The 16,306-nt window shown below is 36.6% G+C and overlaps 1 protein-coding gene across 2 annotated transcripts in view; it reads right to left on the reverse strand.

Annotated features, from left to right (window-relative positions):
- HIP1 (huntingtin interacting protein 1) overlaps positions 1–16,306 on the reverse strand; it is a 74,161-nt gene that overhangs the window by 15,662 nt on the left and 42,193 nt on the right. For both annotated transcript variants that reach the window (XM_072430005.1, XM_072430012.1), the window contains exons 8-16: positions 12,254–12,394; positions 7,463–7,520; positions 7,215–7,290; positions 5,772–5,912; positions 5,333–5,430; positions 4,149–4,221; positions 2,273–2,456; positions 1,536–1,624; positions 309–425 (exon numbers count right to left, since the gene is read on the reverse strand). In XM_072430005.1, coding sequence (XP_072286106.1) covers positions 309–425; positions 1,536–1,624; positions 2,273–2,456; positions 4,149–4,221; positions 5,333–5,430; positions 5,772–5,912; positions 7,215–7,290; positions 7,463–7,520; positions 12,254–12,394 — 977 coding nt within the window. The remainder of the gene's footprint in view (positions 1–308; positions 426–1,535; positions 1,625–2,272; positions 2,457–4,148; positions 4,222–5,332; positions 5,431–5,771; positions 5,913–7,214; positions 7,291–7,462; positions 7,521–12,253; positions 12,395–16,306) is intronic.

Below are 16,306 nucleotides of genomic sequence, written 5' to 3' on the forward strand. Positions count from 1 at the left end.
TTTATCTTTTTTTTCCAGATATACCAATATGTTATGATATTAATATGGGACACAACATTATGTTACTGTTTGCCAGAACTTTTTTACATTTATATATTTTTTATATACTTTGTAACTACATCTATTTAAATAAAAGGCAGTTAGGGGACTTAAAAATGACAACGCATTTTAAAAACATTAAACCAATAAGTCTATTACAGTTCAGCTTGAGTATGTTCACATTTCAGCAAATCTCTGTTTGGACTTTATATTAGCGATTTTGTGTTCAGAAAAGCAGATGTTGCTCAGATAGATAGAGTGCACCCCACCTTCCTTTGTGTGTGCTCATTTACACGCTGATATGAATCCTCCAACTCTTTCTTGGAGCGTTCTACATCCCCAAGAGCTTCTCGGGCCAGCGTCATTTGTTTGGTGACTTCAGCATTCTGATAGGGAAAACACAGACATCATTAACCTTTACAAACTATCATGACACCATTTTTTCTAAATTGTTTGTTATCTGAAAAAATGAATGCCAGATTAATAAGGATTTGGACAACACACTGATCATATATAAAGGACAGTAATGTAGAACACCCAGTGAGGGCAGATCAATGGAAGATAAATGCTGAATGGATTCTAGGCATTGATACACTGTATTCTATTCCTTAGTAAACAACATGGGAATATTCATGCTGCTTTGAGTCAATGGCCCTGATTTATGAAAGCTCTCCAAGGCTGGAGAGAATACAATTTCAGAAGTGAAACTGGGCGATCCAGCAAACCTGGAATGGATGTGGTCCAGAATTCAAAACATTTGCCAGCAAAAAACAAACGATTTTTAAAAATATTTTCCATGTTTTCTGGATCACCCAGCTTCACTTCTGAAAGTGTATTCTCTCCAGGGCCTCTATGTATGTTAATGCATCTTCCCTTGGGCATTATAGAGCATGCACAAATCAGACATGCAGCATAGCACAATGCACAATACTGGATTGCACTGTAGCATATATTTGTTGCATTGCCTTAGTATGATGAGATGTCATTTAAAATGAATGTAACATGCATTGCAGTATTAGACGCATACCACAACACATCAGGATGGAGAGGTGTATATTGGCCCTAATACAATAAGGGTTCCTGGACATCTTTGGAAAATGCCTTTTGTTTGTATATGACAATAGGTACAATTTCATGTAGTTTACAAAACTAGCAACTAGTCCATTCATTCAACATTGATTTGCACAACTGATAATGCATAGAAACGTATAGTAAAGGAAACCTGTACTGAGGGAATATGCAAGTTGTCATTGCTGACATTTCTGACCCTTTCTTTTCACAAAGCTGAATATCTGACAATCAAGCTGATCCCATGGTTTTGTTACATTCTGAATAACTATTCTTGAACAAGTATTCTGACAAGAAGTTCTGACTTTGTCCTGATTTTGTAATCTGAATGTTTGATTAGGGTCAGTAACACTAAACATGCAGAACAGAGTCAAAATTGTATTGGTCTTCAGATAGTCATGTTATTTCAGTGAAATGAATAACCTCACCTTTCTGAGAAGGTCTGCATGGCTCTGCACCAGTTCTGCATACTTCTCCTTCAATTTGGTGTATCGTTGCTCATTAGCTATAGATTTTCCTATAAGAGAATAGAAAGTAGATAACGCTATGGTGTTTTCAGGAAAAAAAGTGGGATGAAACCCATAAATTGTGAAACAGGCAGCAATAAAAACGTAAATAGTTTTTCTACTCTATTAAAAACTGGAAAGAAAGGTTCTCAAGGTAAGTCAATAGTGTAGAGCAACTTTAATATCAGGATTGTAGTCACAAGCCAGGCTTAATTTTATTCTGTATGAACTGGTTAAATTTAAAGTATAACAGCATAATGTGTAAATGGTAATATGTAAAAATATCCAAACACGATTTCAAATCTCATTTCTAATAAAAAGAAAATCCTAGAATTCAGTGTGGGCATGAATAGCGAAAAGGTGATCCTATACCTAATACAAGTCAAGAGTGAGTCAGCCCACATGGCTCTACCTACAACTGAAGTATGACTTTTGGTTGGATTGACCATTGAATGGATTCCATATATCGTAATATAGCCATTACTTCTACTTTGCAGAAGCACACAAGGTATTTATTAAACTTTGTTTTTGACAAACAACTCCTTAGTTACAGTAAAATTTTCCACTTGAACATTTGGTTGGATAAAGTAAGAAATAGCAATTGCGAATTAAAAAAATGCACAGAAACAGAAAACTGCCCTAATATCTTGACTTCTTACTTTCTATCTCCGTAAGATTCTTCTGAGCTTTCTCGGTATCTTGTTTTATCCTCTTTAAATCCTCCAGCTCTGTTCGCAGAAAATCATTTTCATCCACTGCCTGTTCCCTCAGGTGTTTCTGTTCCGCTAACTCTGCCTCTAACTCTTGAATGCGTCCTCTCAGATGAACAACCAACCGATGACTCTGAAATGCGTAAACCTCATTAAATTCTATTAGAGAAACTTTCACAGCATCCTCAATGGCAGTACTACGTCTAGGTTTATTGAACGCCTTGCTTCTAGGATAGGACAATCACTTTGTAAATCAAAGAGGTAAAGCAATTAATGGAATCATGTGCAATTACATATTGTTGATTTTATTCTGTAACAATCTAAAGACAACTTGCTTAAAGAAGGGGAATAACAGGAGGCTAATTTACATATCACCCCTGTGCAGAAATTTGGACACATATCTCAGGTGAGGCCTGTCTTGAGTTGGCAGCTTGACATGATGCAACTAAAAAAAATGTTCCATTTTAAAATTAAACAAGATACTTTTGAGATGAGAATCAGGTCAGATAATGTCAGAATATATATGTTGTGTCATATATGGACTGTGGTACTGGGCTTCCCCAAACTGCTATAGGAAATAAAGGGGGTGGTCTATGAGCCAAAACCAACCTACCATAAATGACTAGGACATATCACAAACCACCTATGTCTCAATATTAAACAGGAAATGGTCACCTACAGAATAAACTTTTTGGATACCTGTCCAAAAGTCACAAGGGATTGCCAGGTTGTGGACATATTTCCCCCAATATCCATGACTTAGTAGATGATCACCAAGATCAGAAAGGATCAGTGGTGGCCATCATCGCATAGTGTCCTAAAAGAGTCTGGTTCTCTCAACTGCTCCAGATGTCAAGGGAATGTTTAGAATCTTACCAAAAGTGAGAGACCTAATTACACTGGGGGAAATCATGTGTCCAGATGTACGCTAGTTATCCCTTACAATGTTGTTGACAGGCTGCTCAATATTGAAAGGCATCGGCCTACTACAGACCTAGTAATTGAGACCTTGATGCATATCTACTAAATATTCTATAATACCTCAAGATTACTCAAACTGGAACACTTGTAATGGAACATAACAGATATTCCTCATCTGAACCTATTTCCTAGCCTAATTGATTTCAAGATTAAGTCAATGATGAGTCACTTAAAATGAAGACCCTTTAAACTTGAAACAGACACAACAGCATATGATGCTTAGAATACAATAAAGATGAATCTCAGATATGAACAAGTGGTAAAACCATCCCACAGATACTTAAATAGTTGCTGCAGAAGAATCCCACCACTGTAGGTAACGGTGCACTCAACTACGGCTATGAGGGCCTCTTGTGTGGAAACAGGTCACTCAAAAAAAGGTCATCTGTACACCTTGTCAAACGCACAATTTAGGCTAGAGAATCTATTAATTTAATAATTTATTACAGTATGTTGTTCCGCCTATGAAATATTATGTTTATGAAACTTTTGCTCATGAAACTTTCCTTTTTCTGTACCTTCTAATTCCCAGATCTAAGGATGCCAAGGAGGATGCAAATGATGCATGTTTATGCTTACCATAATGTTTCCACATAAAGTCTACATAGCTATGGCACATATCTACCACCATGAACAAAAAGGTCGCTATGTTTTTGTCCAAGAGGTAGAAAAGACAATTAAACCGTGGTGTGCTGCTGCTGTGTAGGAGAACATACAGTAAGTATATACATTTTGTATCTGATTTTGATATAAGAGAATACATTTTTCCAATCCAACACTTGTACAGGTTATCTACCACAACCTTATTAACTGGCTTATTTACCTTTAGAGAATAAACTCTCACCTCTGATTTGAAGTTTCCAAGTTCATCTCTTAGAATGGCAATCTCTTTATACAGTTGCTCTATCAGTCGATCTCTGTCAGAACAAACAATAAAAGTCTTGAATTTAACATTCCATTTTGCATTGACATAGCAAAAGGACATCAGAAACCTACTGATAATTACATCAGAATTTTGTTAAATATTTACAACCAGTAGTCCTGGACTTTTGGGTTAACATCCATCAAACCTGACCTGGCCACTGAAATTCATTTGGAATAAATAATGTCTACATCCTGCTAGCAAACATTAAATATAATGCAAACCTATTAGAAAATCCTGGAATGATCAAACTTTAAATGCAAATTCCCTCCTTTTGCCATTCTGATACCACTCCCACCACTCTGTCCACCAATAATGTAACTTGGTTGAAGTAGCTTTAGCCATTATTAATGGTCTTAGCCAGAGGGAGGGATTGGTGTTCTCAAATGGGAAAAGAACAGGACTGGCTTATAGGTACTTGGTGGTAACCAAGCAAAATATTGATCATTTACCTTGGCATGCATTGCATGATCAGGATGTGACCACCATTAGAATGACCAGAAAGCAAGAGACATAGCCAAGAAAAAAAAATTCTGAGTTTGCTGGTATTTACTAAATATACATCTAAAAAAGATCTGCATTGTTACTCCAATGCATTGTTACTGTTAACACAATAAAAGGTCAGAAAGGCTTGAAATGCATCGTGGTGAATGGACTGACCCCTTAAAATGTTCAATGTTTGATGGTAATTCAAAAATGAAATCATAAACCTTGAAAAACCCCATGGGGAGCCTTAAAATCAGGAGAATGCTATTATCCAAATGGTGACTGGTGGTTTTGAAAGCTATGTCTGGGTGTACCACCTCCTGCTTTATATTAAATATTATGAAGGCAATGGGGCTGATTTATTAAAGTCTTGAAAGGATACACTTTCATTGGTAAACCTGGGTGATCCAGCAAACCTGAAATGGATTTTTTGTTAGCAAATGTTTGAGAGCTTTAATAAGGCAAGGTAAACTAATGGGGTCAGATTCACAGAAGGTCAATTTCCATAAAAGGGTCACATAGGTTTTGTTCCCCTCCAAACTCTCTACAAGGTACAAAACATGAAGTGCACAATACCTACATGTTAAAAATGAAACATCATATGGATGTATTAAACATACTTGTCATCCCTGGTCATGCCATTCTGGCTGCTGAAATTGAATGGGTCATTGCTGAAGGAGCTGCCAAAGATATCATCAAATTTATTTTCAGGCATACCCTGCAATATTGACAGAAAAAATGCTGCAGATTATGTGCATAACAAACAACATGGTATATACTATATGGGCTCTGATACATATATGTAATATCTATTATAATAATAGTAGATATAATTATAGTATATTAATAGTAATAAAAAATATATATAGGTGCCACAAAGGTGTATATAACACTCTGCGCTTATTCCTTTCCTTAATTTTTTTTCACCAGCAGACTACAAGAACAAACGGCATGTACTATACTTGCTTTCTGCTGGTGTGTGAGGTTATTGTTTTGCTGCAGCTGTGTGGGTACTGCAATGTAATAACACATTATACCCTAGAATCTCTCAACACCTACCTGCGAAGATGAATCCATTCCAACAAGATCATCAGTCTCCACCAACGTCTCACTGTCAGGAGGTGAATTTCCTGATGGTATAAGAACCACCGGACTGATGTGTTCAGACAAAGCAGATGCCCTTAAGAAATTAGGTGGGTTCTAAAATCAATCAAAAGTAATTAAAACATCTCTTATTTGCTTTGATGATGCTGTCAGACAAAGCCACACAGATGATAGCCACATACATGATAAAAAATACAATGTAATATATTCAACAGAAAGATTTATTTAATGTACAGCACTGCGTAATATGTTGGCGCTATATGAATCCTGTTTTATTATTATTATTATTATTATTATTAATATTATTAATAATAATAATAATAATAATAATAATAAATGCTGCCCATACAATGATGCACAAGGTGCAGCAATTTAACCATATACATTTATTTTGTTACCTTTCTATTGCTTTATTCAGTTTCTTCCAGTCTTTTGTAACAGGACTACATATTAAATCCAAATCAATCTAATTTTATGTTTTTAGAATAATAGGGATTACTAAGGCTCATGGTTAGCACAAGTCAGCATAGTGTAAGGTTTATTTTAGTAAAAGTTTTTTAAGCGTTTTTCATTGCAAATGGATCCTAACCTGAACAAGCATCTTGTCTATCGGCAGGAGGAGACAACTTCTTAGAGGCTGTCTGAACATTGGACTACATTTGGACTTCCCTCCATTCTCTATACCAGCATTTCTTAATCTTTTTACCTCTAAGGGACCTAATTTATTAGAAAATTAATGAAATAATTTTTTGGTGGCCAGGGGAAAAAGCCTTATAAATTGGTGACCAGTAAAAAGAAAGCCCCCTTACAGTTGTGGCTAGAATACTGCTTTAAGTATTACCTAAAAGACATTATTAGAGACATCCAGCTGGCGCCACCTAGTGGTACTGGCCCCAGAACAATCAAATGGGAGAGCAATCAGCTTCAGTTAAAGAACCCCCAGCAACCCTTGGAGGAACCCTGGTTGAGAATTGATGATCTGCACTGTTTATATTGCACCCTATTGGCTATGTATTGAACACCAAGTGCAAAGCACTTTTTACCAAAATTATTGTAATCTATACTAAATATTTTGTCTTTATGCATCTATTCTTTTACTCAATAAACATTAAATTAAAAAAAATCTCATTTTTTTCAAGTTGCAAAAATTCTATTTATTTTTTAGTTCATAATACAATAAATGTAATTTATTTGTATTTTAACACTAGTTTGTAATAATACGACAAACAAATATTTACTCATGGGAATAAACTCCGTTTTCTTTGACTGCCATGTTCTTGAGAAGGTTGATGTCTGGTTGGTTGCCATGGGTTACTAAATATTATTGCTCCTTGTTTAATGTTATTTAAGCTTAATGGGAAAGAACAAATCTTTGATATTAACAAACAGAAAGCTTACCTCTGGAAGCTGAGGAATCTGCAGCAAACGTTTAAAGTACTGCAGGTTACTGGAGCGGTAGAACAAATCCTTCAACCTGCAACGAACAAAATCAACATATCATATTTATGAACACTGCCACCATTTTTTTCCAATCCAGCTCAATGTCTGTGTGTTTTTGTTTAGATAAACAATGTTTTATTTTTGTAACAGTAGTAAATCGGATGTGTTACAGCTGCAGACTTATTGTTTTGTAAGAATACACTTACTTCTGAAATTGTTCCGTAAAACGATCTCGATGTCCCTGTAAGGTGTCGGTGGGGAGGCCTAAAATATACAAAAAGTAATTTTATATCACAGTTTTACATAACAAATTGTTTAACACAAATCTGTTCTTTGTTCATTCAGGTAATGGGCCTGATTTTTCAATGTTTTCTAAGACTGGAGAAGATACAGTTTCATCAGTGAACCTGGGTGATCCAGCAAACCTGGAATGGATTTCTTAAACGTTATTTGCTATTTGTTAGGGCAAGATCCATCCCAGGTTTGCTGGATCACCCAGCTTCACTGATAAAAGTGTATCCTCTCTAGCCTTGGAGAGCTTTAATAAATCAGGACCAATCACTCAATTTGTATGGATCTTGGGTTTTTTTATTCCCTCCTAGTTTATTTCACATGTCCATTGTGGAGACCCACCATTGAGATATAGATTCCTCTATTCATGCTTGATTACCTATATATTCCTATGGGAAAATCATAAGTAGGTAGAAAACATGTTGAGGGGGAATAGATGCTACTAAGATCCCAAGGAGGGATTTCTGAGGGGTTTGGGTGAACAATTTGTGCTGAAAAGTGCTCAAAGACCCACCAGAACTTAATATTGTCTCTTCAAAAAGCAATAGAAAGTCTTCATTTGCCCAACCATCAATGATTCAATGCTTGCACTATTATTTTTAACTAGTACTTTTATAGTGCCAACGTATTACGCAGCGCCTAATAAAGTCATGTTACTAACTGTTCTCAGAGGGGGTCACAATCTAATGTTCTATCATAGACATATGTCATTAACACAGTCATTTTGTTAGTGGAAGCCATCTAACCTAACTGCATGTTTTTGGAATGTTGGAGGAAACCGGAGTACCCGAGGAAAACCAACACAAACACGGGGAGAACATACAAACTCCATGCAAGTGTCAAACCTGGGACCTAGCTCTGCAAAGGAGTGCTAACTACTGAACCACTGTGACGCCCTACTCACATAAATTAGTGTTTTCAACAATAGAGTCTTGATATTGATGAGAAGCTACCTATGTCTCCTACTATACTGGCAGCCCCACCACCTGTGTACACCTGATTTCCCCTTGTTGTTCTGCCAATCTGTTCAGCTGCCAATACAAAGCACTTTCACGCATGGGACTCATGGGACTCATGGGACTCATGGGATTTACCCCCCCCCCCCCAACCACCCACATGACCAAGATCAGCTGCTCAGGCTTCTAGTACTGTCATATAGAAGCAAGGAAACGTTTAAAAACTAAAGGAGAAGGTGGAGGAAAGAGGGTAAGTATATGCAATAGATGGGGCACCCCTTAGGTAGATCAGCTATGCCCAAATGATCACTCAGTTTTAATGGATCTTGGGTTTTGAATCCCTCTTTGGTTCATTAGAAGAAGTCAGAAGCCCATAATTATTATTATTAATAATATTATTATTAAACAGGATGGCAAATGACAGACAGATACAGACAGTGATACGGGAGGAGAGGGCCCTGCCCCGAAGAGCTTACAATCTAGTAGGTGGGGGAATTTACACACAATAAAAGGGGAGATATGTAGTGGCGGGAAGTAGTGATGGTTTCAAAAGGCAGAAGAAGATGGGTAGGCAAGTTTGAAAAAATAGGTTTTGAGTATTCTTTTAAATGAGCAGAAAGTAGGAGCAGCCCCATTTGTGGAGACCTACCCCTGACTAATCCAGTCTCCTCATTATACTTAATGCTAACTATAAGTGCCGCTGGATACCTTAAATATTCCAATGGAAAACAAGCAGGGGATAGAAAACATATTGAGTGGAAATGTAGGCTTCTAGAATATCAAGGAGGGATCTCTGATCTGGGACAAGGGTTGGGGGAAATGTATTATCAAAGACTCACCAAAACGTAAATTTACCCTTCACAACGCAGAAGGAAATCATCTGACCATCCATTATTTGATGATAAAATGCTAGCTCTTTTCAAATAATCTGATGATTTTAACAACACAATCCTGATATTGAGAAGCTTCTACATGTGTGGCCATCTTATATGTCCTAACCATTTACCATCTGTGAACTAGAGAAGTTAATATTTATGTAATGGCAGGTCCTGACCCATCTTAACAAAGGAATGGAGAGATGACCACAGCTGGTTTCAGCAATAACAGGAAGAGACATAATGATAAAAAGAAACAATTATACAGAAAAATGGGATGAAAGTGCATTTTTGAGACCGAAGAGGAAAGAAAAACCTTTCCATACTCCTGGTTGCCTTGCCCTTCTGTATTATTTCAATAGAATAAATCACGAGACAAACTATTGATCATAATGATGTATGAGTGACACTTACAGGAAAATCTTTCCAGCTACAGAAACTGAATTGACAAATTTTATTGTTAAGGTTTTCCTGTCAGCCTTCCTTTAAATCAATACAGCTGCATATATCATACAAACTTGGCTGAGTTACAATTTGAGCAGGAGGTCAATGAAAGCCATTTTTCCATACTGTATCCCCTGTGGTATGGAGCTTACCTCTAAAGGGACAGTCCTCACAGTGATTATATTTGGGTTCTGAATAGGTACTAGAGGACAAAAACATTTACTGTGTACTGTTTCCAGGTGTTCCCAACCTCCATGACCATTATGGATAGGGGTCGATCACTCTTAGCTTACTGAATGAGGTGAAGTTCTTCTGACCAACTTTTGTTATTTTTTAAACATTTTTTACAAAACAAATTGGGGGGCTGGGTATTCTTTTCAAAGTAATTTTTTAACCGCTGATTAAATTTCTTTACTACATCATTACTATTAAAAAATATAATAGATATATTTTATTTCACTTAGTCGATTTATTTATTTTTATTTAATTTTGTCAGTTCCAGCAATTTAGCAAGTGTAAAAATAGGAAAAAGTGTTTTTCCCCTAAATGTATTGCCCTTTCTTCAGCTATTCTTTCCTCACAAATTGGTATAATTTATAATTTTTGTAATACTCTTAATAAATCTTTTTTGTGTGTGTGTAAAATATTGCACTAGCCCATTAGGGCAATACAGGCACAAGAGAAGAATTATCACGGACACTAGATGGCGCTGCAGCTGTTGTAGTTTGTAGAAGACATATAAGTGAAGGTAATGCACTAGTTCAAGGATCAAACTAGCAGATCAGTGCTTGTCCTTTTTAATATTTAAAGCGTACCTAAACTCAGAATTTTCACTTTACATAAAAGTTTAGACAACCATTTTATGTAAAGTAAAAATTCTGTTCGTTTGTTTTCTTTTTAGGTGCAACACCCTTTTTTTTAAAAAAAAAGAGTACAGCACTGCTCCCTAATTCTCGATTGCCTAGGTGGTCTAGAATGAATGAGAGCGCAAAGCCTCCCGGGATACCTCTATCAGGCATGCCAGGAGGCTCTTGGGCACTCCTTCTGCACATGCCTGAGCGCAAAGAGAAAAATTTGCCGATTTCACACATGTGCAGTGAGATCAGCACATTTTTTTTCATCCTACGTTACCCGATCTCACACCTGGGTCGGGTGACATAAGAAAAAGAAGAGATGATGGCGACACCCGGAGCACTGGCTCCGAAAAGAATGCCGGGACGACGCAGAACACCCCCAGAGGGATCAGACTGCCCTGCGGGAATAAAAGTAAGTGTATTTTTTTTTTTTGTTGTTTTGAGTTTAGTTCCTCTTGAAGTCTAATATTGTCTATAAAATAATGTTCCAGACTCAACTATGCCATTAATTTAATGTTTATTTATGTTCCCCTATGCAACCAATTTTCTATGTTGTATTACAATTTGCCACACAAGTAAATAGGCTTGAAGTTGGAAAAAGTTTGAACAATAACTATTAGCAATACAACTAGCACGTCTAGTTATTTATGCAAGTCTCCCCTTACTTTGCATGTAAAAGTAAATCAGCTTTGTTCTAGATCACCAGTTTGTTCTTAGGTTGGCGTAAAGTATTAGCATTTTTGGTCAAATTTCAAGCTATTTCCAGTATTGTATTCCATTATGGATAGGGGTCTGCCATTTTTAGCTTAGTGAATGAGGTGAAGTTCTGCTGACCAATTTTTTTACATTTTTTTTTAAGCTAATTTTTTTAACAGTTGACTAAATTTTCTTTACTACATCATTTCTAGTGACTGGTGCTTATTACAGAAAGTTCCTGCAGAGAGTCAGTGATTTACAGTATGCTGGATTACTAGCCAGATCTGGAAAAAGTAGCCAACATATATTCAAGTAAAAATACACATGCCTCTTGTATAGAGGCAATATTTATTTTTTTTAGACTTCAGCTTTAAACAACCACTACGCTTCAGTATGGCTTGAAGATTCTTAAAAACCTGATAGCAGCTTGTTTCTTATCAGCCTGTAAAATATGATTTCTAAAGAGAGCACTAAATATAAAGGCCAATTATTTTTCTTGTTTAAAGGCGTAACATAGGGAGGTGCAAGGTGTGTTGTTGCACAAGGCCCCTGGACCCTCCTCGGCAAAAAGGGACCCCCACAAAGGGGCCCTAAGTCAGTTCATCAAGGAGGCCACAATCCCTTTTATGACATCTCTACTGAACCACATTATGAATACAGGTCAGAACTCCCAACCAGCTGAAGGTCAGCAACTCATCAATAAAGCCAAAAAATCAGCAAAGCAGCCAGATATTCAGCATTTTCAGAAAGGAACTATCAATGGAAATATATATATAATATATATCAATTGAAATATAAAGATAATACATTCCCAGCACAGACTTCATTACATTTCTAATGTTGTTACAGTGAACAGTATTACATCTCCACAAAATACTTACATGAGTGCAGTTTGAAGAGTAATTTCACAGTGTAGTCATACAGATGGCTGCAGTCTAAGATGACCTGTATGAGGGGAGAGAGGCGGCACTGACCAGCAGCAGTGACCGACACCGATCGTGACATGTCCAAAGACTTAAAAACTGTAAAAATACGAAAAAAGTCATTAGATTTTCATTAATACTACTTAGGATGATATATCTACAGGTTTCTTATAAACTGGAAATCTTGGTAAATCTTAGCGAAAGCATCAAAGTTTTACTATGGTATTCCATAATAAATAAAGGTAAAACTCCAGCTTACCGAATAATATATTTGTATATTTATATATTGTTCCCCCCGATAATAAATAACGTTATAACTCCAGCTTACTGATATATATAATAATTTTAATATTAATAATATTCTCTGTAAATAGTAAACATTCTCTATATTTCATTGTCTTTCCTACAATATCCATATAGGCTATTGATGTATCCTTTGTGTTAACTGGAAACATTAAAGTTGCTTATATCATTCATTTTTGTGCTACTCCACCTAACAGAACCTGTGCATCCATAATGTAACTGCTTCCTTTCCCCTGTTGTAGTTTTCCAGTAATCCCCATATAGCAATATAAAATTGATTTAGTCTTCTGATTTCTTTATTCTGCCTGTCCTCACCTAATATTGTTGTGGGGGAGGGCAGTCAATAAATACAAAACTCCAGAAGCAGACTGAACTTTGACAAACCTTCGAAAGAGAACATACAATTGGTACAGTTTTTGTTTTTTTACAGAATTCATAACCGCTGTGCCTGCAATTTAAAGTAGCAAAATAACTCAGCTTTACACAAGTCTGTGGCAGAATTTCCGCAGGACATGATGAGACAGATTTATCAAGATGAGATGGATTGTCACTGTAAACACATGCACATTTTAGTGGTCAGGGTTATTTCTATTTCAGTGTTACTTTAAAGCACCAGAGAAGATAAATAATGTGCAATATGGTGATTCTGTTTTTTATTCTTTAGCAGCCTTTCTCAATCTTTTTGCTCTTGAAATAATTTTCAGATGTTACAGAACAAATGTATTAAGGATCAGCGGGAAAATAGCTTCTTAAATTGGTGGCCAGTGGAATGAATGCCCCCCATCCATCCCCAGGGGTGGCTAGAATAAGATTTTTTTATGGACAACTAAAATCACCAATAAAGTAACACCAAGTGGTGTTGGCCCCACAACTATACAAACACCTTCAAATGGAACATCAATTAGCCACAGTTTGAGGAACCCTGGCAATCTCTAGAGGAACCCCAGGGTTAAACAGAACCCCGGATGTGAATAGTTGCTCTATAGACTCACTTCCCCTGTTTAGCATTACCTTCCAGTGTAGCAGAACTCTTTATTTTTACATTTCACAGTGCATTTGTTCAGGTTATTATTCCATTACAACAAGTGATAGTTCTGCTTGAAGCTTAAAAAAATTTCTTATCCCTTTCCGCCAGCCAATTATAATTTAACCCAAGCAACCTGAAGTTGGGCTTTTAGAATTAAGAAGTTCAAAATTAAACATGATCAATCATATTTACTAAAAGGGTTACCAAGTGCTCATTATTTTCAGTACTGATATGTTTATTCCAGTTTAAGCCTAGAGGCCTGAGCCATGGCCTAGGTTTTATTATGTCTTAAATACTCTAATAGACAGGTCTAAAGCTTTGGTCGTTTCTGCTAATATTAGTATGTTCCAGCATTATTTCACTTAAAATCCAGCAGGGATAGTGGGATTCTTTAATAATGGTCACAACAAGTGTGCAAACCCATTCACTCAAATGCAGAGATCTCCCCAAGAGACCAAATACTAAGAATTGTTATCTAATCCATTAACAAAATAAAAAAGTCTACCTTGCTTGCCGACATCATTTGCTGTAAGATGACAAATACACTTTATTTATTTAATTCCCTCTTCTTTCAATTTAAAATGGTTTTAACAAAGACCCTGCCCTTGGTCATTTGCAAACAAAGTGTCATACTATACAGCTCCCATTTAACTGCAAGCAGTATCTGGCATCTGGTGCTGAAAGGTGTGATATTACATGTAACTATTCACCATGAAAATGATGCTGGGCTATTATGTAACAATACACAGGCAAAGCACAACTTCCTTTCTCACTGTTGTGTTATAATGTCACAATACCATACTGCAGAGGTCATAGGAAGGAAAGGGCATGTTCTGGTTTTAGTAATATGGCGAGCATAAGTTCCCTATTCTAACAGCTGCTGCCAGGACACTTGGAGGCACTCAGTGGAATTCAAGGCATTATTCTAAGCCTCCAAAATGCAGTAATGTTAGCCAAAATTTCCAAATCCTCAGTCAACTTCCACGGCCAAGCTTAAACTAATATTTTAAGCTTGTTAACAGTACTAAGTAACTACCACATTTAATAGGCTCTAGACAAAGTGGTCCTTCTACTAATTGAGCATAGGTAACTAACTGCTAAACTGGATCTTTGTTCTTAACAATGATTTGGCTATGCATGAATTCTTTTTGGTTCCCTGACTCTGTGAGCATTAATAATAAGTGCTGTGGCTCCCAGCACCCGAACAGATTAAGCTTCTGTGCCATTCTGCCAATGTGTCAGGGAAGATGGGATTTTGTTCAATTTGGCAGTACCAGTATGCCTGTTAGTGGCACATCTGCTAATATCTGATGCCATTTCAGCTGTCAGGGCTCTAAAATAAACAGGCAGTTATTTCAGTGTTATCAATGATGAATTAACATTGAGAATTCTGAAGTGCTAACTGATTCAGTATTTTAGTACATTCACACCACTTTTTTGCTGGTCAGATTTATCCACCTGTTTGCCCAACTAAGGTACATGACATACCACCAGGAAATTCCTAATGCCGTTATTTCTTCTAGTAGATACTTCATGGCCTGGTTTAATTGTCTTGTCAATGACCTTGTACAAGCATGCAACAAGTAAAGTTATAGCAAAGTCACTCGTGATGTGTATACAGGTAGTCCTCGGGTTACATACGTGATAGGAACTCTAGGTTTGTTCTTAAGTGGATTTTATATGTAAGTCAGTACAGGTACATTATTTCAATAAATGCAATTAGGACAGATGTTTGGTGTCAGTAACTGTATACAATCCTCACTCTGAGCTAATCACAAACAAAGCAAAAAAAATTTTTTGGAGCCTAGACATTCATTGATTTCTGGAGCAAGCTGTGCTTTGATATGCAAAAAGAAACAACTGCAGAGTTTGTCTTGGTCATTAAAAAGTTACAAGATGCTGAAGAAAGATCTCACCCCCCTAAGATCACCCACAACCCTAGCTGTGTTTAGCAAAAGATTTCTTCTGCAAGTCATGCAAACTGCTGCCTCCACTTCAACACCCTGTCCTGCACAGTTCAGCAGGGAAGCCCATTCTATCTAGGAGGCGTCTGTATGTCAGATGTCCTTAACCCGAGGACTACTTGTACTTGTTTTTTGTTGGTGATCTAAAAAATATTGAAGCCAGTGTTTCAACATTGGGATCAGGCAGTTAGCGTTTTCAGTAATAGGGTTCAGCAATGTCACTCTTTACTTTCCCTCAGAAAAGGTTTTCTTTTATTGGTAAATCCAGGTCTCTAACAAATGCCACATCCCTGAACAAGAAATGTTACATTTTCCAAAGATAGTTGTCTTTTTAACAATAGTTACTCAAGGGAAATCCTCTGTGTAATGACAGTAAGAGCTGATGAGTGTGCAGCAAATACAGATGTCTTGGTGTTCACTTGTTCACTCATTTACAGTTGTAACAGCTCAATGATTGTCCAAAACTGTATAGGGGAAGCTATATTTTACAAAACATTGGTATATATTACCAGATCATGTAAGAGATTGATGAGGAGATACAATTTTTTGAAGACTCACTATAGGCCATGTTTCTTAGGAAATGGATTGAATAGTGCAGAATGGGTTTTCCTGGAAAATCACTTAATTATACAAGACCAGATTCAGGTCTTGTGCATATATATTCATGCTTAACTTTATTGTTAGGACCTTTTCTAGGACATATCTTTTTGGATCACC

This window comes from Pyxicephalus adspersus, chromosome 1 (genome assembly GCF_032062135.1).
Source record: "Pyxicephalus adspersus chromosome 1, UCB_Pads_2.0, whole genome shotgun sequence".
Lineage (NCBI taxonomy): Eukaryota > Metazoa > Chordata > Amphibia > Anura > Pyxicephalidae > Pyxicephalus > Pyxicephalus adspersus.